This window comes from Delphinapterus leucas, chromosome 12 (assembly GCF_059928025.1).
Source record: "Delphinapterus leucas isolate spDelLeu-1000000601 "Yukka" chromosome 12, BTC_Dleu_Yukka2, whole genome shotgun sequence".
Taxonomy (NCBI): Eukaryota; Metazoa; Chordata; class Mammalia; order Artiodactyla; family Monodontidae; genus Delphinapterus; species Delphinapterus leucas.
The window spans coordinates 30060645-30086816 of NC_143140.1; the positions used below are offsets into that span (position 1 = coordinate 30060645).

General features: G+C 41.0%; 1 protein-coding gene across 7 annotated transcripts in view; it reads right to left on the reverse strand.

Annotated features, from left to right (window-relative positions):
• Positions 1-26172, reverse strand: part of MDN1 (midasin AAA ATPase 1) — a 155823-nt gene that overhangs the window by 128434 nt on the left and 1217 nt on the right. For all 7 annotated transcript variants that reach the window (XR_016395154.1, XM_089921862.1, XM_089921863.1 and 4 more), the window contains exons 2-8: positions 19396-19622; positions 7503-7727; positions 7040-7147; positions 6767-6959; positions 3752-3994; positions 3390-3521; positions 456-559 (exon numbers count right to left, since the gene is read on the reverse strand). Coding sequence is in view for 6 of the 7 variants with exons in the window: in XM_089921862.1 (XP_089777988.1) it covers positions 456-559; positions 3390-3521; positions 3752-3994; positions 6767-6959; positions 7040-7147; positions 7503-7727; positions 19396-19622 (1232 nt within the window). In the remaining variant the exon portion in view is untranslated. The remainder of the gene's footprint in view (positions 1-455; positions 560-3389; positions 3522-3751; positions 3995-6766; positions 6960-7039; positions 7148-7502; positions 7728-19395; positions 19623-26172) is intronic.

Consider the following 26172-nt stretch of genomic DNA (forward strand, 5'->3'; position numbering starts at 1 on the left):
GGGACACGGGTTCGATCCCTGGTCCAGGAAGATCCCACATGCCACGGAGCAACTAAGCCCGTGCGTCACAACTACTGAACCTGTGCTCTAGAGCCTGTAAGCCACAACTATTGAGCCTGCGTGCTGCAACTACTGAAGCCCGTGTGCCTAGAGCCCATGCTCCACAACAAGAGAAGCCACTACAGTAAGAAGCTGAGCACCGCAACGAAGAGTAGCCCCTGCTCACTGCAACTAGAGAAAGCCTGCGTGCAGCAATGAATACCCAACACAGCCAAAAATAAATTAAAAAAAAAAAAAAGTCAGGAATGAGAATGTTGAATCTGTCATCACTGCTAACTAACCTTGCTTAAAATGGGCCCAGAGAACTCTATTCCAAGACTTTTGTACTCAGCACTCTAGCATGTGGACTTAGGAAGAGGCTCCATCGTGGGAATAGAAGGGTTAATGGGACATACCTCCTGGTTGCAAAGAACTGAAATCCAGGAGCCACTTTCAGACAGTCACCTTGGCCAGGAATCAAGAGCTCTCCATTCTCCAAGAGAGGGATCAGCACGGAAACCTAAATCACAAAACCCCAGTGGTAAAGCTATTAAGACAGAAGTAACAAACAAGAAAGCAAAAAAACCCTCTCACCAAATGATGAACACGTCCTTAAAGGAAACCCTACTTCTCACAGCGTGAACTGGGGTCAAATGCCAGGCGGGAATACTGGAGCCACCTACACTCCAGCAGAGCAACTTATTCATTCAGCATTCACTGAGTTCCTACTATGGACCAGAATCAAGCAAGACAGGAAAAATCCAGACATGACTGAGGCTTTACAGCCTAGAGTCTGACGGGAGATAGCCATGCAGACTACCATATAGCATGATCGGTGTGACCCCCAAGGGGTGTACAAAACGGTATGTGAAGACAGAGGGTGGCTGTAGATCAGTGTGGAGTAGTTTAGAAGCAGGGCAGTGAAGCCATTCTAGAGGTAATGACATTCACTGAGTCTGAAAGTATGAAGAGGGATCAGCCTGGTTTGTTGGGAGAGCAGTGGCACATTTATTCTAGGCAAAAATCTTCAAATGGATAAAAATGTATATGCCTAAGAGCATGGCATGAGAGGACTCTTACAGTTAGGGTTAGGGCAGAACGTGTACATGAAGTAGTGGAAAAATACTAGGCTTAGAGATAAATGATAAAAGGCCTTCTGTGCTGAGCTAAGGAGTTTGAGTTTTTTTCATGAAGTTGTTGAGAGGATTTTAGTCTGAAGAAAAACTTATTTTTTATTTTAGAAAATGAACTGTGCAACAATATGGAAGATAAACTGAAAGAGAGCCAGCCTGGAGGGAAAGAAGCGAAAAAGGACACCATTCAGGTAACAAAGGTAAGATGGCAGGATAGATTAGATAGACAGACAGATAAAAATAAGAAGGCCTGTGCTAAGGCAGTGGGCTAGGAGGGAACAGAATAAGAGATAAGGAAAAAGTACTAAGCAATATCAGACTAAATGAATGCGGGACTAGAGGAAGGAGACACATCAAAATTCTGGCTTGGTAATTGTGTGGCAGGAAAGGCTGTTGCAGGACAGAGCAGATAAGGTTCATTTTGAACATCCTGAACCTGTACCTGCTAAGGAAGATCCAAGTAGAGATTTTTCAAGAAAAGTATGGACTAGACATATGGGTCTAGGGGATGTGAGTTTATAGAAGTTTGAGGAAAAAAACAGTAAGAACAAAGAGCCAAGGAAGAAGGTCCTAAAATGTCAAGGTAATTTTATCAAGCATCCTTATTTCATATATGGCTAGGAGATGGAAGGAAAAATATTATAGGGGCAACTCCAAGATAACTCTGACACTTGAAACAAAAGACAACCATACTGAATGAGATCTATAAAAGCCATAAAAGCTACCTTAAAATAGTAATTAGTTAGCAATTAGCTGAGAAGTTCTGGAAATAACAAAATAATAATCAAGGGTCCAGGTATGTTTTAAAATGAACACAACTTCACTATGATGATGATGAAGTTTAAATCAACTGAACAGCATACCCTCTGGAACCAAATGTATTGATAGTAACAGAAGGGGAATGGTCTACACAAAATGGAACTCAAAGTACAAGAATTTTCTGATGTTTACCAGACGTTGCCCAAGGAAGATCAAGACAGAAACTAACAGTTTGGTCTTGAAATCTGGACTTGGTCATCAAAGAATGTACTTGGCTATGGCAAAGGGATAGATCCCTAGGCTTCATCATGACCTGAATGGAACATTCCTTATGTTCATCTACCTTCTTTGGCTCAAATTCTATGATTAATAATACTAATGACTTCCCAGGTACCCTGATGTCTGAAAAAATTGCCCAGGAAAGAGAGCTATAGAAAGCGCTAAGACTCAACAAATACTTTTAAGTTGGCCTTGCAGTTTATAATTCAGTTTTATTTTTAAGTGTCATTGGTAGTAGTCATCCTTGGCTCTGGGCTTCTTAAGAAATCTGACTCTCCAGCCCTATAAAACTGAGCATTAAAATCTTAGAACATGGTGGTCAAACTAAGCCAATAACCCCATTACATTTTTACCTCACTAGACTCTAAAATATGTGTGTCATAAGACACACACATATTTATAGCCCCTCCTTCCCCATACATTTCCCTAAACCTAAAGACCTTTCCCGCCTCTCCTTCCCCCTCCCCCATCTCTGTCTCCTCTCTCTCTCCAATCCAAGAGGGGAAAGTCCATATACAGGTGGCTTTAGGGTTCACGGTAAAAGAAAATTAAAACCAATCTCAGGAAAATCTACCCAAAGGAAGATTTTTTTCATTCTGGAATACATGTTTTTGGTCATAGTTTACAGAATACAGAAGAAACATGGACTGCCTCCATAGCTAAATTTTATACACATATAAAAGTGATCTTTTTGAAGTCAAAAATATACATCCAGTTTATTTTCCTTAATGGAACAAAGACAAGCAGGCTCTTATTATATCATCTCTTCTTTCACCTGTCCTCAGCCCACTGCTCTACAAATGCCATAGCCAGGGAGCTGGGTCTCAAAGTTCTCAATGTATATGCAGCATGGATTAAGATGTTTCCCACCAAGCCTATTCTTGGAAAGTCTGTGAAATTGCTCACATTTTCAACTAAAGGAGGAAAAAAAACTACTGTGAAACTGATCACATATTCAACTATTAAAGGAAACAGTACAAGCAGAATTTTAATAATTTTCTATCAAGCAAGAGATCAGCCCAGTAATCCAAGAACTCAAACCAGATTAGGTAGATAACCAACATACCATCTCTAATGAAATACTTATGTTGTTTAAATAATCCCCCAGTATCACTATTAACACAATTCTCATTCTCTTCAAAGACAAGAAATTAGCGAGTTACTAGGGAGGTGACATACCACGTCCAAGGGAGCATAGTCAATATCCTCCAGAAGGATCCAGTGCCCATTTGTGGCCGCCTGTGTCAGGGTACCAGGCTGCCACACAAACTCTCCTGGGACATCTGTGCAGCGATACATTCCCAACAGCATCTGCAAAAAGATTATTCAAGCCACACACCTGAGGAGCCAATGCTACATCCTGCGATTAGTTCCATTAAACTTCCACAGGGTTATAACAGGTACCTGAGGTTTTACAGCGTGGTCCCCTCAGTTATGAGGAAGACCAATAACTATTCTCATATTCTCTTAGCAAAAACAATATTTTAATGCAAATATTCACAAGTATGCTCACCAACCAAAATCTGCCATTTCTTACTTACCTTACTGTCGGTCTGATCTCCAAGCTGGACTTTGAGAAGCTGAGGGGGTTTCCTTCTACCTGTCATTGCAGCTAAATGTTCAACTAAGGAAGTTTTCCCACATCCAATCGGTCCTTCCAACAACACAGCATTCTGAGAAGCCACTGCCATAGCCAGGGTCTGAAGATTTTTGCAGACTGACTCAACCAGCACATAAGACCTAAAGGCCAGCTCCTGTTTGCAAGAAGAACTCCGACTACTGGCCTAAGGAGGCAAGTGGAAAATAAAAGGCAAATCAAGAAGAGTCTTCCCATCAAAGAGCACAGGTTAATTTCTACAACAGTGCTTCCACCGGCTTCTACATAAACCTCTGCCAATAAAGTGGTAGTACAGGATCCACAGTAACAACAAGTATGTTATCCAAAGTAAGGATCTGACTTGTTCACTTTCCTTTCTCCCCCACACTCCAACTCTGGGAACTTGCTAACAAATTTAAGAAAAAGTCTCCCAAACTTTAAGAAGCCACAAAAGTTGACACACAGGGGATGGGAGCAAGCCTCATCTCTCATGACTGGATTTTTGTTTTTCTTTACCTTACCATATTCTAGGATTTTACGTCTAAGATCAAGAATGCACAATACACTTATGAGACCATCAGGGGAGAGTAAGGACACTGAAAGGATACACTATAAAATTGTTCAATTTTTTCCAGGTGTAATAAAGAGTTCTGGAAATTTTTTAAGTCCTTTTTTTCTTTTTTTAAAAAAAATTTTATTTAAGTATAGTTGATTTATAATGTGTTAATTTCTGCTATACAGCAAAGTGTTTCAGCTATACATATATTATTTTTCATTATGGTTAATCACAGGATACTGAATATATTTCCCTTATATTATATATACATCCTATATATAATAGTTTGCATAAAGTCCTTTCCTTTTATACACACACACACACACACACACACACACAAAACTACAAGCATACCTCAAAGATTTTGCAGGTTGAATTCCAAAACACAGCAATAAACCAAATACCATAATGAAGCAAGTCACACAAAATTTTCGGTTTCCAGTGCACATACAAGTTATGTTTACACTACACTGTGGTCTATTAAGTGTACAACACAGCTTTATGTCTTAAAGACAACGTACATACCTTAATTTAAAAATACTTTATTGCTAAAAATGCTAACCATCATCTGAGACTTCACCAAGTTGTAATCTTTGCAATAGTAACATCAAAGACCACCAGTCACAGATCACCATAACAAATATAAATAATGAAACAGTTTTAAATATTTCAAGAATTACCAAAATGTGACACAGAGACACGAAGTGAGCAAATGCTGTTGGAAAAATGGCACCAACAGACTTGCTCAAGGCAGGGTTGCCACAAACCTTGTTAAAAAAAAAAAAAGCCATATCTGAGAAGCACAACAAAACAAGGTATGCCTACATTTAGCTAAGAAATGATGTGGTATCTGGGAGTTGCTTCAAAACAATATGGTGTGAGGACAGTATTCAGAAATATAAATGCAACATAACTGATCATGAATTTATAATTACTGAAGCTGAATGATGGGTACATGTGGATTCATTACACTATTGTTTCTACTTTGGAATACGTTTAACATTTTCCATAACAAAAAGTAAAATAATAATAATAATGTACCCAATATGTTTAATGGGTAGTTTCAGTTTTGCAAGATGAAAAAGTTCTGGAGTTTCTTTGCTACCAATGTGAATATACTTAACACCACTGAAGAGCACACTTAAAAATGGTAAAGATGGTAAACGTTACATTCATTTTACCACAATTTAAACATATTTTATTAACAATGGACCTAATATGACACAGAAAAAAGGACCTCTTGGAAAAGTGCAATGATTATTAACTTTTAAGGAATGGTAAATTCTCAAACATAGCTTGTCCCCTAAAGATATGTGAGGACAAAATGAGATTCAGGGCTGGAAGTTCTTGAACTTTTTGCAGAGCTGTTACTCTTAGCAACCGGCAGGCAGGCTGGGCTGTAGCTCCATTCTGCACTTCTGCCCCAGTGCTCTGCCACTGCCACCCAGTATATCAAGCCTACTCCAACCAGAATCCTTCCCTATGTTAAAGTTCTAATGCTCCAAACCTAATCTATGTTAGGAGAGCGGTTAAAGAAAGGTGGGGAGGTCTTCCTGACCAGAGGGAAACACAAGGCGCTTTGGAAATGCTGGCGTCTCAGTGCTGGTGACAGAGATATTTAGTTTATGAATAATCACTTAAGACATGCACTTTTTTATATCTATATTATACTTATCTTTTTAATTTTGTACTTCCCAGATACAAACTGATAGATCAAGGAATGACTCGGGACTTGTTCCAGGAAGAAAACTGGGTGGGTCTGACCATCAGACAAAGTGACAACTGACTAAAGACTGCTGGGGAAAAACAGACTGGTTTCCAGTGTTCCCAGATTATGGAACCAGACTCTGATTTACAAGACCTTCCAAAGTGTAGTCTGGAGGCACGCTCTTGGAAAGGTCATTTGCTATGGCAGGGGAAGAGCTCACTACAGATGCAACCCTCTCACACAACAGGCAAAGAGAATATTCTGACAGAAAGAGGCCAGGGAGTTACACCTGCGCCTAGCCCCATCTCTGCCAAAGGACAGCCCACAGGTCCTGGGCAAGTCATTCTGCCTTAGTTTTACATAAATATGGTATCACAACGTGGGCCACCCAACTTCAAACAGCTGTTGTAGCAAGTAAATGAGGTCATACACGGAAGAGCTTTGTTAAAGTTTAAAGCTTTTGCATAGGCGTCATTACAATTTCTGACTTCACACTAAATAGGGACAAAGTGACTATCAAAGAGGAGGGTCCTGGGTGAATTTCTCTTACTCTCTCCTTGAACACTTCTGTAAGTGGAACAGTAATCTGGCAAACTCGATTTGGCTCACACCTAGAACACAGAGCCCAGCCAAGGAAAAATACACACTCAGTGTTTGGATGGAAGAGGGCACACACGCCACTGCTGTCAACATACCTGCTCTCCAGGGGCTGGCGGCTGCCCAGGCAGCAGCACACCACAGACAGCAGTCACCCTGGAGGAGAGGTCAGCTGAAACAAGGTGTCCTTGTAAATACTGCAGCTCCTTCTCCTTACGCCAAAGGGAGGCTTCTGGATTGGCCAACACCAAGGCTTTCTCTAAGTCCTGCAGCTGGGCCTCTTCTAGTAACCTGAGGAAAATGAGGATCTCATCAACTACTCTAATGCCCAGTAAAGCCACATCGAGATCTCCAGGAATGCTCCTGCTTACCTTAACCTGAAATGGATCAGTTCCTCACTGTTAAAAATCTTCTTAAGGAATGATAACTTGTGCTCTTCATTCATACAGGTGACCAAAGAAAGACAATTGGCTGTGTACCTGGAGAAAACCAAAGTATATAAACTCAGAACCTGCAGCTGATTCTAAAGAATAAAGGAAATTTGCTAGCCAACTGAACACTAGAAAAGGAAATCTTATAATTAACACAGGGAAGGGTAGAAAACACAAATCAGGCAAAATAAATTCACCTAATGGAACACAAAACAATGGAATTCCACTCATACCATCTGATTTCCCTCTGAAATGACACGTGAAAGGGAATAAGAACCCCAAAGGGACCATAACAAAAATGGCATCTTTTAAAAGGTTTCCCTTCCCTCCTCATGCACACAACTCCAGACTCCGTCAACCATCCCCACACTAGAAGCACAGGAACAGCCCAACAGCTACGCACCAGCGGACCAAGGTGTCATGGCTCCTGAGGAGTGGGATGCACACGCTCCAGTCCCAGAGCTCCCGGAACACAGACTGCTCTTGCTGCAGAAACTTGTAAGCTGCTTCCATTAGGTCCCGGAGCTTCATCCGTCTGCGCCCATACCGGACTGGATTTGCATCTGAGCTCTCTAGGAAAAGTCTTTGAAAGACTGGAGAAGTGTCCTTGAAATACTTCAGGGCAAACCTTCAGAAAGAAAAAGAACTTTCATTGCTTGGTAAGAATATCAAAGTATACATATCCACTTAATGAACAACGGAACATAACGGTAACTCCCAATGGTTTGAGAACCAAAACAGATGAATGCTTAAAGCCACTAGTCCTAAGATTATATTCTGTTCAAGTTCAGGAACCAGAACTGCAGCATGAGATATCTAAGAGGAAACAAAAACCACAAGAACTTATCACAAGTGTTTACTACTGAAAATAAACTCATTTTCAACAAATATTTATTGACTTCTCACTATGAGTCACACACTGTGTTTCAGACACTGTGTTAAGTCCTGGAGGTACAAAACCAAGAAGATACTTTCCTTGAGGAGCCTGCTATCTAGGAAGGAGGAGAGTCACAGAAACAACGAGAGGCACAAAGAAAACAGATTCAACTGAACCTGGGAGAGTCAAGAAGAGATGCTTTGGTTGCACCTTAAAAGATGAAGAGGTGATCCTCATGAGAGGCAGTAAGATTGGAAAAGAGGGACAAAAAGCTACAAGACATACAGGAAATAATTAACAATGGCAATAGTAAGTCCTTCTGCATCAGTAATTACTTTTAATGTAAATGGTTTACTCACAATCAAAAGACACAGATTGGCTGAATGGATATAAAAAAGAAAAAAAACAGCATCAAACTATATGCTATGTACAAGAAACCCACTTTGGATCTAAGGCTACACATAGGGTGAAAGTGAAGAGATTAAAAAAAAAAAATTCCATGCAAATGGTAATCCAAAGAGAGCAGGAGTGACTATATTAATATCAGTCAAAACAGACTTTAAATGGATAGAATAATGAGACAGAAGATCAATAAGGAACAGAGGACTTGAACAACACTATAGACCAAAGGGACCTAACAGACACATACAGAATACTCTACCCAGCAACAGCAGAACATATATTCTTCTCACATGCACATGGAACATTCTCCAGGATAGGGCACATGTAAGGATGCAAAACAAGTCTCAACAAACTTTAAAGTAATGAAATTACACAAAATACTTTTGTATAATAATACAAAATATTACAATAGAATGAAACTAGAAAGCAACAGCAGAAGGAAAACTGGAAAATCCTCAAATATGTCAAAATTAAACAACACACTCTTAAACAACCAATAGATCAAATAAGAAGTCACAAGGAAAATTAGAAAGGACCTTGAAACAAATGAAAAGAAAAATACAACACACCAAAACCTATGGGATACAACAAGAGCAATGATAAGAGGGAAGTTTATAGCTACAAACATGTATATTTTAGAAGATCTCAAGCTAACAACCTAACTTTACACCTCAAGTAACTAAAAAAAGAATAAACTAAACCCAAAGCTAACAAAGAAAGGAAATAATAAAGATTAGAGCAGAGATACAGACTAGAAAAACAACAGGGAAAAAAAATCAACAAAACTAAGCGTTGGTTTTTGAAAAGATCAAGAAAAGTGATACACTCTTAGCTTAACTAAGAAAAGAATAGAAGGTTCAAAAAACAACACAAATGAAAGAGGGGACATTACGGATGCCACAGAAATAAAATAGACTATAAGGAATACTATGAGGGAATTCCCTGGCGGTTCAGTGGTTAGGGCTCCACGCTTCCACTGCAGGGGGCATGGGTTCGATCCTTAGTGGGGGAACTAAGATCCTGCATGCCACATGGCGTGGCCAAAAACAAACAAACGCCCCCACACACAAAATTAACAATTGTTGGTACGGATGTGGAGAAGCTGGAACCCTTGTGCACTGTTGGCAGGATAACATGGTGTGACTCCATGGAAAACAGTACAGAGGTTCCTTTAAAAAAAAAAAATAGGGGGCTTCCCTAGTGGCACAGTGGTTAAGAATCCACCCACCAATGCAGGGGACACGGGTTCGAGCCCTGGTCCGGGAAGATCCCACATGCCGCGGAGCACCTAAGCCCATGCGCCACAACTACTGAGCCTGCACTCTAGAGCCCGCGAGCCACAACTACTGAGCCCACGCACCTAGAGCCCATGCTCCGCAACAAGAGAAGCTGCCACAATGAGAAGCCGGCGCACCATAATGAAGAGTAGCCCCTGCTCGCCCCAACTAGAGAAAGCCTGCGTGCAGCAACAAAGACCCAATGCAGTCAGCCATCCATCCATCCATAAATAAATACATATATACATACATAAATTTTATTTTAAAAACTAATAATAAATAGGGACTTCCCTGGTGGCTCAGTGGATAAGACTCTGTGCTCCCAATGCAGGGGGCCTGGGTTTGTTCCCTGGTCGGGGAACTAGATCCCACATGCATGCTGCAACTAAGAGTTCATATGCCACAACTAAGGAGCCTGCCTGCCGCAACTAAACCTGGCACAACCAAATAAATAAATAAATATTCACAAAAATAAAACTAGCATATCTTTTTTCACCACAAAGCAAATATGCTAATTTAATTACAGATTGAAACACAGTGAATCACATGACGCACTTATCCATATGGCCCAGCAATTCCATTTCTAGGTATATAGCAAAAAGAACTGAAAGCAGGGTCTCAAAGAGATTTTTGCACACGCATGTTCATAACAGCACTATTCACAATAGCCAAGAAGTGGAAGCAACCCAAATGTCTTTTGACAGATGAATAAACTGTGGTATATACATACAATGCAATACTGTGTAAACTTAAAAAGGAAGTAAATCCTGTCACATTCAACAGCATATATGAACCTTCAGGACATTACGCTAAGTAAAGTAAGCCAACCATAAAAGGATAAATACTGTGTGATTTCATCTATATTAGGTATCTAAAGTAGTCAAATTCACAGATACAGAAAGCAGAATGGTGATTACCCAGGGGCTGGGGGGAAGGAGCACAGGGGAATTGTTTAGAGAGTATAAAATTTCAGTACTGCAAGATGAAAAACGTCTGGAGACCTGTTTTACAACAATGCAAATATATTTAACACTACAGAATTGCATACTTAAAAATGGTTAAGATGGCAAATTTTATGATTTTTTTTTACCATAATAAAAATAAGTATGTGCATTTTTTTTGCGGTATGCGAGCCTCTCACTGTTGTGGCTTCTCCCGTTGCGGAGCACAGGCTCCAGACGCGCAGGCTCAGCAGCCACGGCTCACGGGCCCAGCCGCTCCGCGGCATGTAGGATCTTCCCGGACCGGGGCACGAACCCGCGTCCCCTGCATCGGCAGGCGGACTCTCAACCACTGCGCCACCAGGGAAGCCCAGTATGTGCATTTTTAAGAATGAAAATAAACTTTAAAAACTTAAACATACTCTACAGAATTTATGTATACTGCAAACATGGTGATTCTCAGTATGTTCAGGTAGTAAATGATGTAGAAGCACATCCTTGTTGTTTCTACTGTACTCCTTGGCATGTTGAGTAGAAGGAAACCCAGGAAGTGGGAAAAGGAATCAAAGCAAACTCCTCTGTGCCCTGTATGTATTGGTCTACAATGAAAGCTATTGGTTTAGCTCTTTCTGTACTCTCATTACCCCGGTCTACTCTGAAGTGGGACTAGAACAGGGAGTATGTCAACAGTAGGTATTATTATCCCAAATGTAAAGCTAAGGAAACTGAAGTGGTTAGTTTATTTGCTCAAGGTCACAAAGCTACTAAGTGTAAAGAGGCTATCTGAATCCAGGCTTTCCAACTCCACAATCAGATGTGTGATTCAGTTGCTCTACTACAGACATGAAGAAAGTGGATTCATCAAGAGTTGGAGTTTTCTCGATAGATAAGAACACTGAACCGACGGACAAAAGAGCAGATAGTAATAGAAAGACAGCAACCATAAGGTCAAAAATAGAATTTTAAGCCACATAAGGAAGGTACAAACTGGAAAGAGCTGATTAACAGGAAGAAAGAATTGGCAGTCCCAGTGAGAAGAAAGACTAGTGTGTTAAATGAACTAGTGGGATAGGAGATGGCAGTCTGGGAACAGAGCGTTTGAGCCAGTGACTTGTAAGGTGGTGGTGCAGATGTGAGCTAGACCCAGGGTGTGACCACTGCAGTGAGTAGGATAGGTGAAATGAACACAGAAGTCCACTGGAGATTAACTAGTCAAGGAACAACAGAGTCAGCACTGCATGGATATTCCAAGTGTGACACAGGAGCTGGGGTGGGGAAGAAGACGATGGGCCGGTTGCCAAGTTCTTCAAAGAAGGAAGAGGAGCTCGAAGTTCATCAGTGATCACAAGAAAGCAGCAGCAGAAAATAAAGCAGAAGATGGCAGGTGTCATGGCAACAAGAAAGTCCAGAAAACTTCACAGAACAGAGAGGAGGACACCCACTAAACATGGAGACTGTGAGGATTATGGAGGGTTCGATTAAAGACACCCTTCCCTGTTAAGGACCAACACGAACACAATATCAAGACCACCGTAAATCAGTGAAGACAAGGAAGCAAAAGTAACAGAGAAGAGGCTAAGTATACAAGAGAGTGTGCAGGTTATGGAGCACAAGCAGGGAAAGGGTTTGGGTGAGGGAAGAGGCCTGGATGTCAGCTGGGTGGGACGATACAAAGTGAGAATTCAGGAGATGGGTGGGAAGGCTTGGACTTCAATGAGCAAGCCAGGCCAACAGGAATAACGGCTTTGTACATTAACGCTCATGATATTCTGAAGGAGACTGGACAACTGGGTCTCAGGAGATTTAGCTGTGGGGACTTCCCTGGTGGTCCAGTGGTTAGGACTCCCCACTACCACTGCAGGGGGCACAGGTTCAATCCCTGGTTGGGGAACTGAGATTCCGCATGCCGAGCAGCACAGCCAGAAAAAAAAAAAAAGATTCAGCTGTGGCTTGGAAGAGAGACATGGCAGCTATGGTGTGGGAGGCTGGTCGTCCACTAGCTCATGGGCAGCTGGTGTTGGCAGTGCACGTGGAACCAATGGGCAGCAACAAACATGTAGGAGATAAGCAGAAACCAAGTCATCAACCCGACCCAAGAGGTCTTTGAGGATACGGGGAAATGAACAGAGTGGACTGGCAATGGCTGTAAACCTGTGTAGTAGAAGGCTTCCCTATAGGGGTAACAGGCTGTGGTCCAATGCAAGTATACAAAAGGAGGATGGGTTGATATTCCCTCCTGAACTTAGGTGACTACAGCACCCTTTTCTCTAGAGACCCATCATTTTCAGAAAGTGCTCTAAAATTCTGATCCAGGCAGTGATGGATGGACCAGTAAAGCGTACTTAGGCAGAGAATAACATGATCAGATTTTTCCCTGGAGAATATTCGAAGTCTATGGAGAATGGTCTCTTTCCTGGGATAAAACGAAGAGTTGTAAGGTCTAAAATGCAACAAGGAACACTATCCAGTTAAACGTCTAATCTTGGATCAGCCACTTACTTGGGGAACTCAGCAGCTAGAGGTAAGACCTGTGGTCCAGTTCTGGCTCTGACACTTAGAACAACTTAGTTAACTTAGTTAATCCCTCTAAAGATTTGAAATGGGACTAACAGTGCCTGAATATGTCACAGTACAAAGATTAAAAAGATAATGTTTATCTACTTACTTAAATACTCTAAAGCCTGTATAAATATGTGTTATTACTAAAATACCACCATTCTGTTCCAAAATCCACACTCCTAACTCCCACGGCAGATCCACAGATTTTCATATCCAAGGATGTTCAATGTCACATTATACATCAAAAATTCAAAAACAACCTAACTGCCCAACAAACGGATAAGAAGTGGTAAAATACTACACAACTTTTAAAACTTTATTTACTGATGCAAAGATGTCCATATGTGACTAAATTTAAAAACAAGATGCAAGTTAAAAATTATGTGTTTTTATTAAAATTAGTATATAGTCAAATGTTCAGATTTTATTAAAATTTTATTTTGAAAATATGTGCACAAATGTTCTAAAATTTGCTGTGGGGATGGTTGCACATACCTGTGAATATACTAAAAACCATTGAATTGTACACTTACGTGATATATAAACTACACCTCAATAAAGCTAATTTTTAAATGTGTGCACATAAATATATCAGTGTGCACACTCTCAGATGGGTGCAAGAGTAAGAAAAAGAAAAGGGATTTGGGAGGAAACATACCAAACATAGCAGTTATCTCTGGAGAGTAGGATTTCAGGGTGGAGAGGACCTTTTGCTTTTTACGATTCTGTATTACTGAGTGTTACCTGAACATATTGCTTTTGTAATTAAAAGAGGATGTTCTTCTCCTCAGAAGAATGCCGCCAGAATAAGTAAAATAATTCTTGAAGGGGGAAAAAAGTCTAAAATTAAATGTGTGTTACCCTTACAACATTCCCGGACACAGTTTTGAAGCAGAGGTTTATAAAAGCGTAACTACTTTTGGTCCCTCATTCCACTCTATGCCAGCCTGATTTCAGCATGACTGTACATATATATACAGCACTTTACACATGAAGCATGCTCTACCATAGCATTCCACCTGCTATTGTTCACAAAAGACCATTAATAGGCCCACCTATTATTGCTCTTCCCAATCAAAGACATAGCACTGATGTGGATCCACATGTCCAGGACAAACTGACAGCAAATGCAAAATTGAAGCCAAGAAATTAACCCAGTACAACCCAAAGGAACTTAGGTGATTACCATAGTCCCCCCTTATCCACGGGGGATGGGTTCCAAGACCCGGAGTGGATGCCTGTCACCACGGATAGTACTGAACTCTATACACACTTTTTTCCTATACATACATGCTTATGATAAAGTTTAATTTATAAATCAGGCACAGAATATCCAAATTGTCAGCAACACTACTCCTGTGCTTTGGGGCCATTATTAAGTAAAATAAAGGTTACTTGAACACAAGCACTTTAATACCACAACACAGATGGTTACTAAGTGACTAGTGGGTAGGTAGCAAATACAGCATGGATATGCTAGAGAACGAGATGACTCATCCCGGGCAGGACAGCACAAGATTTCATTATACTACTCAGAACAGCATGCAACTTAAAACTTATGAACTGTTTATTTCTGGAATTTTCCATTTAATTTTTTTGGGTATGATTGACTTCAGGTAACTGCAACCACGGGAAACAAAACCACAGATAAAGGGGGACTGCTGTATTCTTTCCTTCCTGGGAGTATAAATATAATCATTAGCTATAACATGCTGTTCAGATCAAGTTCTGTGTAAATCAGTCAACAAATATATGAATGGCTCAAACAGGATGAGTGGGCAGCACCACAAAGTAGAAAAAAGAGCATGGGCTTTGGAAGCAGCTAACCTAGGACTGAATCCCAGCTCTGCCACTTTCTAGCAAAGGGACTTTGGGCAAGTTACTTAGCATCCCTGAGCCTCAGTCTCCTCATCTGGAAAATGGGAATAACACCTAACCTCTGAGGGTTGGAGACAATGCCAATAAAATGCGAGAGTGGTTGTTGCAGTCCTCATCATTAATGAAAGGCAGTTTCCACAAGATTTGCGTGACATGGTTGAAAGGACAGTGTGTTAAAGGGACTCGCAAGGACCAGGGAGAGGGGAGAAACAAGAAAGGGGGAGCAAACTAAAAGAACAAAGAACTAGAAGATGCAAAATATAAGAGTAAAGTACAATCAGAACTTAAAAGTAAGGTTACACTCCTGAGAGAACACTAAGGGGAAAAAAAAAATCAACACATAATGTAGTATTAACCATCTGAAACCATCTACAAAGCTACAGCTGAAGAAATCCGGGAACACAAGAATGGAAAGTTAGGAACAGAACTAGATGATTTTTCAAAAATAGCACTTTGGGGCTTCCCTGGTGGCGCAGCGGTTAAGAGTCCGCCTGCCAATGCAGGGGACTATGGGTTCGAGCCCTGGTCCGGGAAGATCCCACATGCCGTGGAGAAACTAAGCCATATGCCACGACTACTGAGCCTGCGCTCTAGAGCTGGCGAGCCACAGCTGCTGGGCCCGTGAGCCACAACTGCTGAAGCCCACGTGCCTGGAGCCTGTGCTCCGCAGCAAGAGAGGCCGCTGCAGTGAGAGGCCCGCGCACCACAACGAAGAGTAGCCCCTGCTCGCCTCAACTTGAGAGAGCCCGCGCACAGCAGTGAGGACCCAACACAGCCAAAAATAAATAAATAATAAATTTTTAAAAAAAATAGCACTTTGAAACCTAAACTAGTATATCAGAATAGAGAAAGCATCAACAGACCAGGAGTGTTCTCAGAGAGTCCTGCTAAAGAATCTGCCAAAGAGTAAAAAATGCATTCAAGGACTGCAGATGTAAAAACAGTAATGAACAAATAACAACAACAAAATGGTAATTATGTGAGGTGAAGGATGTGTTGACTAATGTTACTATAGCAAACGTTTCAATACGTGTATCAAATCGCCACACTGTACACCTTAAACTTACACAGTGTTATAGGCCAATTATATCTCAAAAAAGCTTAGGGAAAGGGGGACCAGTAATGAACAACTAGCATAAGCAAGGGAATAAAAAGAAATACCTTGTTACTACTGAGATACCTGATGGAAACTCCAACTAGGTACGCACCCTGGCCTCAGAAAGAAGTGTGGACCCGAAAATGAATGTCATTAGGATCCGAGGCAGCCTGACTGGGTTCCTCCTCTCCAGTCTCTCTTTTCTAGATTTTCATCCCCATCTCATCTCTCATCTGTTCATTCTTCCACTCCTCACTCTTCCTCCACAATCTGCACAGTACGAAACCTTCTCTAATTTCCAAGAAGATAACACACTCATTTTTCTTAGTTTAATGATTTACTTGCTTCCCTTAAGTATTTGACTCACACCTCTATTAATGTATTGTATCCTATTGTTTGCAAATACAGAAACTCATTACGTTTGACTTTCTCACCCCCATGATGTGGTCCAGAGCTTAAAGAGAGGACTCATATTTACCTCCTGAATAAATGACTGCATCCTATCTAAATATATTAGGTATACTCCTAATACATTAGGTAAATTCCCAAACAGGAAATGTGGAGCACGAGCCAAACTAATCAGCTACGTTTCTTAAAACTAAAAATCGAAATCCCATTCCACATCACCACCTATATAGTTCATTTCATATCATGCATTGACTCATCATTTACACACACTTACACACGGTGCTTTTTTTTTTTTTTCCTTGTTTTTAAGTTACTTCATCAGGGGCACCTTTGTAGCTGCATTACATCATTTCTGCAACAAGGTGGGAACATAAGTAAAATATACTGCCTTGGCAAAAAGAAAAGAAAAAGTAGGAGTGTGCCTCACATTCATTGAATATGAACATAAAATCTGAAGCTGATGGGAAAGTAGATGTAGCCAATCCATCATTTTAATGATTCTCAAGCACAGCCCTAGAGCACTCTACCACTAAGGCTTAAGAGAAGTGGGGTTGAAGTCACTCACGCGTCAGTCCTACAGAGTGAGCACAGGACAGTCAGCACACCCTGTGAAACCGTACCACAGTCAAGCACGCCTAAGTGATTAAAGCTCCCAGTGAGGCCACAATCCAGATCCTCAATCAACCCAGAGGATAAGCTCCTGGTACCTCGTACGATGGTGATCTTTAACTTCGCTGTATATGTTTTAGTCCCATCAAACTGGGCCCATTTTTTTTTTTTTTGCTACTCTTTTAGAAAAGCTCACACAAATTATGGTTTCCCCAAGCCTTCATTTCTTATTACCTCATCCAAGGACCAGACTAGAGATTATACTTCCAGGAAGGCCAAAGTGTACTTATTGTGTTGACGAAGACTAATATAAAGAGATGCCCTACTGAGTGAAGTAGTCAGACAGAGAAAGACAAAATATCATATGATATCGCTTAAATGTGGAATCTAAAAAAATGGTACAAATGAACCTATTTACAAAACAGAAATTGAGTCACAGATGTAGAAAACAAACTTATGATTACCAAGGGGGAAAAGGGGGAGATAAAATGGGTGACTGGGATTGACATATACACACTACTGTACATAAAAGATAACTGATAAGAACCTACTGTAGGGCTTCCCTGGTGGCGCAGTGGTTAAGAATCTGCTTGCCAATGCAGGGGACACGGGTTCGAGCCCTGGCCCGGGAAGATCCCACATGCCACAGAGCAACTAAGCCCGTGCACCACAACTACTGACCCTGCACTCTAGAGCCCATGAGCCACAACTACTGAGCCCATGTGCCACAACTACTGAAGCCCGTGTGCCTAGAGCTCGTGCTCCGCAACAAGAGAAGCCACCACAGTGAGAAGCCTGTGCACCGCAACAAAGAGTAGCCCCCGCTCACCACAACGAGAGAAAGCCTGCGCACAGCAACAAAGACCCAACGCAGCCAAAATAAATAAATAAGTTTATGGGGTAAAAAAATAAAAAGAACCTACTATATATAGCACAGGGAACTCTATTCGGCCCTCTGTAATGACCTATATGGGAATGGAGTCTGGAAGAGAGTGGATATATGTATATGCATGGCTGATTCACTTTGCTATACAGCAGAAACTAACACAACATTGTTAACCAACTATACTCCAATAAAAAAATTAATTAGGATTTCCCTGGTGGTGCAGTGGTTAAGAATCAGCCTGTCAGGGCAGGCGACACGGGTTCAAGCCCTGGTCCAGGAAGATCCCACATGCTGCTGAGCAACTAAGCCCGAGCACCGCCAACTACTGAGCCTGCGCTCTAGAGCCCACGTGCCACAACTACTGAAGCCCGCGTGCCTAGAGCCCGTGCTCCACAACAAGAAAAGTCACCAGAACGAGAAACCCACGCACCACAACGAAGAGTAGTCCCCGCTCGCCGCAACTAGAGAAAGCCTGCACGCAGCGATGAAGACCCAACACGGCCAAAATCAATTAATTAATTAATTATTTTAAAAAGATGCTCCTTTAAGTACACAGAACATTATTCATGTTTAGAGTTAAAGTCCTTTATCTTCTTAATTGAAAAACCCCTGACACTCACTTAGCTGCCTCTTTTGACTATTCCACACAAACCTATCATTTTGAGAAAGCCTGGTGCAGTGGCACATGCCTATAGCCCCAGCTACTCAGGAGGCTAAGGCAGGAGGATGGCTCGGGCCAGGAGTTCTGGGCTGCAGGGTGCTATGCCGACTGGGCGTCCGCACTAAGTTCAGCATTATTGGGGTGACCTCGTGGGAGTGGGGGACCACGAGGTTGCCTGAGGGGTGAAGCAGCCCAAGTTGGAAAGAGAGCAGGTCAAAAGAAAAATGCATTAGAATCCAGTTCTAATACAACTTCTTATCACATTTTGGATGTAGATAGATTTACAGAAAATCGGAAGGGACACTAGAGCTCTTGTAACCCACTCACTTCAGCTGTTCCAGCAAGCAGGAATCTCACCCATCTGAAATGGATGCTGTAAGAGCCTCAGCTAAAACTCATTTAGATCTGCCTTATATGCATGTCTTGCCACGTGACAGAATCCTTGAGGGCAGGAAGATGTCTTGGTTATATTTTCCAGACCTGTCTTGATGGTCAAGACTTAAAACCTAGTAAATGGTCACTAAACTGAGCTGGATAAATGGCTTCTGCTGTGATTACTTTTATAAAATAGTACCACTCCTCTCTCCCCTTTCTGAATTTCCCCTTTTCTCTTCATCTCAGCTCAGACTCCTCCTTACTTCCCAGGAGAGAGTAGGTTCTACCACCTCAAGGAGAAATGTGAAGAATAAAACTGTTACTCACGGGAGGACGTCAGGATGGTTACCAATGAGTCTGCTCATCGACACACAGAGCCTTTCGTGTAAGTCATGGTTGACTTGGCCCCCAGCTTTAATGGCTTCAGCATTCCTTTCCAGCAAATCCAAAAGGAGAGGGCGCAGCTGGCGGCCGACCAGCACAGTACAGTCCTTATCCAGAAGTAACTGTGCTAAGGTACTCAAGATACACTGGCGATCTTGAGGTGTCCACACCTGAGAGAAAGGCAAAACAAAATTTCTACGTAAATGATTTTCATTTCTACTGCTACAGAAGAACAGTCCTGGCTTAAAATCAAACTATCCAATTGCCAGACTTCACAACTGAATTTATCTTATAAAACATGGTGGGGTTTTTTTTGGCAATAGAGGATTAGTTAATTGAATGTAAACGCTGTTACAAATAAGTTTCAGTCCACTGGGGTTTGAGGTAAAAGGACTGACACCAGGATTCCATGTAAAATGCTAGATAGCTTCAGCTTCCTTGAAAAGTAATGTTTCAGAGTCGTAACAGTTTCCAGGGAATCCAGTGTTTCCCCCAACACCTTTGTCTTGGAGGAAAACAGGAATTAAATGAGAAAAAAATAAAGTGCAGTTAGGATGCAAAACTGCCAACTCTCTTGAGGAAAGAATAAAGAAATCAGTTCCTGGAAATGAATGATGATATACCCCCATGAAGGCTTCAGATTTTAATTAATAAACAAGATAGATCCAAAGCAGACAGCCACGCTTTGATATGCAAGATGAAATAAACCACAGAATTCTAATGCCTGGGCTCAGTATGTCCATAGGCATAAAAAGAAAAACTGAAAAGTATGTAAAAGGTCTCATATTGCTTGTGTGTATGCAAGTCCGAACAACCCTTGCTGCTGGGCAATGTGACAGTGGTTTTAAATTGCCCGAGGCGTATACCCCTGACCCAGCAAGCCCAAGGCTATGAATTTATAGCCTAAAGACTTTGACACTAAATGGTTATCTGTAAGAGTACAGCTTGGGCACAACCTAAATACCATATTCAAAAATATAATAATTTTTTCCAAAGTTCCAAAGTTGTACTTGTAGGTAGTGTTAATAATTTATTCCATTTTATTACTTACTAGTGTTTTACCATATGAGCATACCACAACTTGTTTATCCTTTCACATGTTAATAGATATTTGCACTGTTTTCAGCTATCATCAATAAAGCTACCATCAACATTCATGTACAAGAGACTGATGGACATATGTTCATTCCTCTCTGTCTTTTTTTGGTTTTTGGCCACGCTGCACAGCGTGTGGGATCTTAGTTCCCTGACCAGGGATCTAACCCGAGGCCCCTCCAGTGGAAGCACGGAGTCTTAACCACTGGACCACCAGGGAAATCCTTCATTACTATTTTTTTTGTTTTTTTTTTAGCGAAGTATAGTTGATTTACAATGTTTCAAGTGTACAGCAAAGTGGCTCAGTTAAACATATATATACATACATATGTATATATTCTTTTTCAGATTCTTTTCCACTATAGGTTTATTACAACATATTGAATATAGTTCTCTGTGCTATAGGGTAGGTCCTTGTTATTTATCTATTTTATATATAGTAGTGTGTATCTGTTAATCCCAAATTCCCAATTTCTCCACCATCCATATTTTCGTTACTCTTAATCTTTTTATTACCAAAGAGTGAGATTGCTGGGTCACACAATAACTGTATGCTCAACTTGATAATACACTTTGGTCATCCCGCCGCATGGCTTGCAGGATCCTAGTTACCCAATGAGCGATCAACCCGGGCCCTCGTCAGTGAAAGCACAGAGTCCTAACCACTGGACCACCACGGAATTCCCTAAACTTTTATTTTTAACTTAAAAAAAAAAATTTTTAGGGCTTCCCTGGTGGCGCAGTGGTTAAGAATCCTCCTGCCAATGCAGGGGACACAATTTCAAGCCCTTGTCTGGGAATATCCCGCATGCCATGGAGCAACTAAGCCCATGCACCACAACTACTGAGCCTGCCCTTTAGAGCTCGCGAGCCACAACTACTGAGCCCGCATGCCACAACTACTGAACCCCGCACGCCTAGAAGAGAAGCCGCCTCAATGAGAAGCCCGTGCACCACAAGGAAGAGTAGCTCCCGCTCGCCGCAACTAGAGAAAGCCCGCGCACAGCAACAAAGACCCAATGCAACCAAAAATAAATAAATATAACAAATAAATTTTAAGAAATTTTTCAATGTTTAACAGAAGTTGTCTTCCAGAGTATCTGCACCATTTCACATCCCCACCAGCAATATCTGAGCGCTTCAGCTGCTACATAACTTCACCAACACATAGTATTATTGGTCTTAATTTTAGCCATTCTAGTGGAGGTGGAGTGGTATATGGTATGAAGTATTTAATAGCCATTCATTTATCTTCTTTTGTGACGTATTTATTCAAATCTTTTACCCGTTTTTAAATCGGGTTGCTCCTTTATTAACTATGATGGTGTTTGTAGATCCTCTATATCAGCTTGAGGAAGTTTTGCTCTATTCCTATCTTGTTTTTGTCTATTTCTTGAGTGAACTTTGGTAATTTATATTCTATGAATGCTCCTGTCATCTAAATTGTCTAATTTATTGGCATAAAATTTTTCATATTAGTTACTTATTTTTTTATTCTTTTCAAACTCTGTAATGGTGGCCTTCTTTCATTCCTAATAGTTTGGATTTTTCCCTTTTACTCTTGGTCAATCTTTTCAAAGAATCAACTTCTGGTTTTACTGGTTTGCTATATTGTTTGTCCATTTTCTATTTCATTCGTTTCCACTGTTATCTTTATTATTTTCTTCCTTCTATTTATTTTGCGTTTAATTTGCTCTTCTTTTCCTAATTTCCTAAGGTGGAAGCTTAAGAAATATCACTAATTTCAAACCATTTTTTCCAAATGTAAGAACTTAATGTTATAAATTTTCCTCTAAATGTTATGAATTTCCTTCTAATTGTTGTTGCCTGCAACCCACAAATTGTTTAAGCTATCATACAGTTTAAAATATTTTCTGATTCTCCCAGTGATTTCTTCTTTAGCCATCAGTTTCTTTTAATTTTCTTATTTAATCTCTAACATTTAGGGATTTTTCCCAGCATCATTTTGAGGGTTTTCCCCCCTAATTTAATCTCATTGGGGTAACTGAATATGCCTTGTATGATTTCAATTCTCCTAAATTTGTTGAGACTTGTTTAATGGCCCATCTTATGATCTATCTTGGTGAACGTTCCAGATGTGCAGAGTATGTATTCTGCAATTACTGGACACAGCATTCTATAAATGCCAGTTAGGTCAGGTTTGTTGATGGTGTTCAAGCCTTCTATATCCTTACTGATCTTCTGTATTTGTACTATCAGTGACCAAGGCTAGAGTGTTAAAAGTCTCCAATTATAATTTTGAGTTTCTCTATTTTTCCTTTTCTGTCACTTTTTGATTCATGCATTTTGACATTCTGTTATTCGGTATACATACATTTAGGGTTTCTTTCTTAATTTTGCACTACTGACATTTGGGGCTGGATAATTTCCTTGTTGTGAAGGCTACCCTGTGCACTAGAAGGTGTTCAGCAGCATCCCTGGCCTCTACACTCTAGATGCCTATAGCACACCCCCATCACAAGTTGTGACAACCAAAAAACATCTCTAGATTTGCTCTAGAAAGCAAAATTGCCCCCAGTTGAGAACCAGACAGGGTAAGAAAAAAAAAATTTTCAAAAAGAAAATGGAAATATGATGGACAGAAAATAGTTTCTTTAAAAATTAAAAAAAAAAGCAGTATTTCATATACCATTTTAGAAAGCTTGGATTTTGATTCTGGAGATAGTGGGGAGCTCTTAGGCAGAATGGCAATAGATTCAGATTTGTCTTATTAATGATAATTTATATTAAGTGACCAGAATACGGATGGGAGATAATAGCTAAAGGGAACAGGGGCTTCTTTTTGAAGTAACAAGTGTTCCAAAATGGACTGTGGTGACAGTTGCATATATGTGTGAACAGAGCGAAAACCACTGAACTGTACACTTAAATGGATGAATTATATGGTATGTGAATTACATGCCAAAGCTGTCTTTAAAAAATTATAATTATAGCTCATATGTATTGATTACTTACTATGGGTCAGGCACTGTGGTAAACTCCTCAAATGCATTATCTAGATCTCACAACAATCTTATTTATAGCAATAATAACAGCAACCCGTTTTATAGACAACTTACTATATTCTAGGCACCTAATCCTCATAGCAACACATAAGTAGGTAAAATTATCCCCATTTTACAGATAAGGAAACTGAAAAATAAAAAAGGGGTAAGGTCACAAAGCTAGGAGCAGAAACAGGAGTCCATGTCACAGAATCTGGCTCCAGAGTCCCTGCTTTTAACTACTCTCTGTAACTATTTAGCAGCTACCATATGTAATACATATCATATCAAGAAACTGAGACTCAGGAGAGTTGAGCAACTTGTGGGAGGACCCAAAGGCAGTTAAATGAGAGAACAGAGGGACTTCCCTGGCGGTCCAGTGGTTAAGACTCCAAACTTCCACTGCAGGCAGTGAAGGTTCGATCCCTGGTCAGGGAACTAAGGTCCCGCAAACTGAGCGGCCAAAAAACAAAACAAAACAAGAAAAAGAGAGAGAGAATGGATTTGATCTTCAGCCGTACTTCAGCCCCAGTACCCACGCATGCTCTTAAGCACTCTGCTCTTCCTCAACATAAACAGTGATCAAAGAGGTAAGGTGTGACTCTGTGATTTATAAGAAATACAAATCGGGTCTTCGACCCTATTCCTGGCCGAGTTCCTAAAACCCCTGGAACTTCCTGTGATGAGAGAGAGAGAGATAAAGGTGTCTTGTTATGTTAATGCAGTGAATTGTGGAAAGCCGCTAAGATGGGAGCTGGTTGCCACGAGAACCAATCATGTGATTAGAGTATTGGAACTTTCAGTTCTGTGCCCTCCCAGGAGGGCAGAGGGGCTAAAGATGGAGAGTTCAATCACCAACAGCCAGAGATTTAATCAACTGTGACAATGTAAGGAAGCCTCCATAAAAACCCAAAAGAACATGGTTCAGAGAGCTTCAGGGTTGGTTGTCCTAATAAGTAAAACATTTCTCTGAGTTCTGTGAGCCACTCTAGCAAATTAATCAAACCCAAGGAAGAGGTCATTGGAGCCTCCAATTTACAGCCAGTTGATCAGAAGCACAGGTGACAACCGGTGTGTATGTTGCAGGTGGGAGAAGTCTTTTAGGGCTGAGCCTTTACCCTGAAGAATATGATGCTTTCTGCAGATAAACAGTGTCAGAATTGAGTTAACTATAGGACACCAGCTGGTGTCTGAGACTTGCTTGGTGGTGGTGGAAAGAACACCCCCACGGTGCAATTAAGAGTCAGAACTGTAGGATGGTAGAGATAGTAGGGAGGAAGCGAAAGGAACAGATCCAATACTGAGTAAGGAAAATCAGGAGGACTTGGCTATATGTGACAGAAAAGGAGTGAAAAGGGACTGGATAGAGAGACAGTGGTGTCACCAGCTGAGATAAAGAAAAAAAAAAGGAAGCACAATCCTAAAAAATTCTTACTTCAGATCCCAAACTCCATGAGAAGTAATGTTTCAAAAACTTTGCTGGGACTTCCCTGGCAGTAGAGTGGTTAGGACTCCGTGCTTTCACTGCAGAGGGGGCCTGGGTTCAATCCCCGGCTGGAGAACTAAGATCCCACAAGCTGCGCGGCTTGGAAAAAAAAAAAAAAAAAAAAAACCTTTGCTTTCCAGTAAAAATTATTTTGCTTCCCAAAATAGAAGAAAAATAGAATGACAACACAATCAACTCTTCTCTGAGCGAAAGGCTTGAAACTATTACTGAAAATGGAAAGGAACAAACCTGAAAAACATCTCTCAGATTGGATAAAATCTGAGAGAGAACGTGAGACAAAAAAAGCGGAAGCACAGGTGTCCCTATCTCCTTAATTCAACTAAACTTTCAAGTAGCTTTTAAGTTCCTTAGCATTATTATATAGTCTCAGAATCTACCTGAGTGGTTCACACTTCAAAATATCAGATTCTCTTAAAAACGGCTACAAACCACTTTTCTCATTTTACTCCCAATACATAAGCACCAATTTTATATCCAATTACAGCGGAGAATAATAAATAAATCCCCTATTGTCCACGGTCCATAAGCCCCAGCTTCAGAACCTCTGTTCTAAAATGCAAGCCCACTTACAGAAAAATACTTCTAGCCACAATACATAATTCATGAGCCTGTCACCACAAGCTCAGCTCATACAAACTGATCATCTCTTTCCTTAGTCCAGCCCACCAAAAATCTGTTTTCTTTCCTAGACCTCTCCATTTATGTTAGTGATTCCCTTCCCTGGGGGAATCACAAGCCAGATAACCCCAGGCATATCTTCCACTGCTCCCTCCCCTTTGCTATACACGTTCATTTGTTGTCACCAAACAGAAATGCCTCTCATGTTAGTTCCCAGCTACTCCAGACACAAAATACTGCTGTTGTTTCCTAAGCAATAGGATATATACGGTCTACATACTGGAATTCGAAAAAAAAATTTTTCTACTCTCAAGAAGCTAACAGGACTTCCCTGGTGGCGCAGTGGTTAAGAATCCGCCTACCAGTGCAAGGGACACGGGTTTGAGCCCTGGTCCAGGAAGATCCCACATGCCGCGGAGCAACTAAGCCCGTGCGCCACAACTACTGAGCCTGCGCTCTGGAGCCCGCGAGCCATAACTACTGAGCCCACGTGCC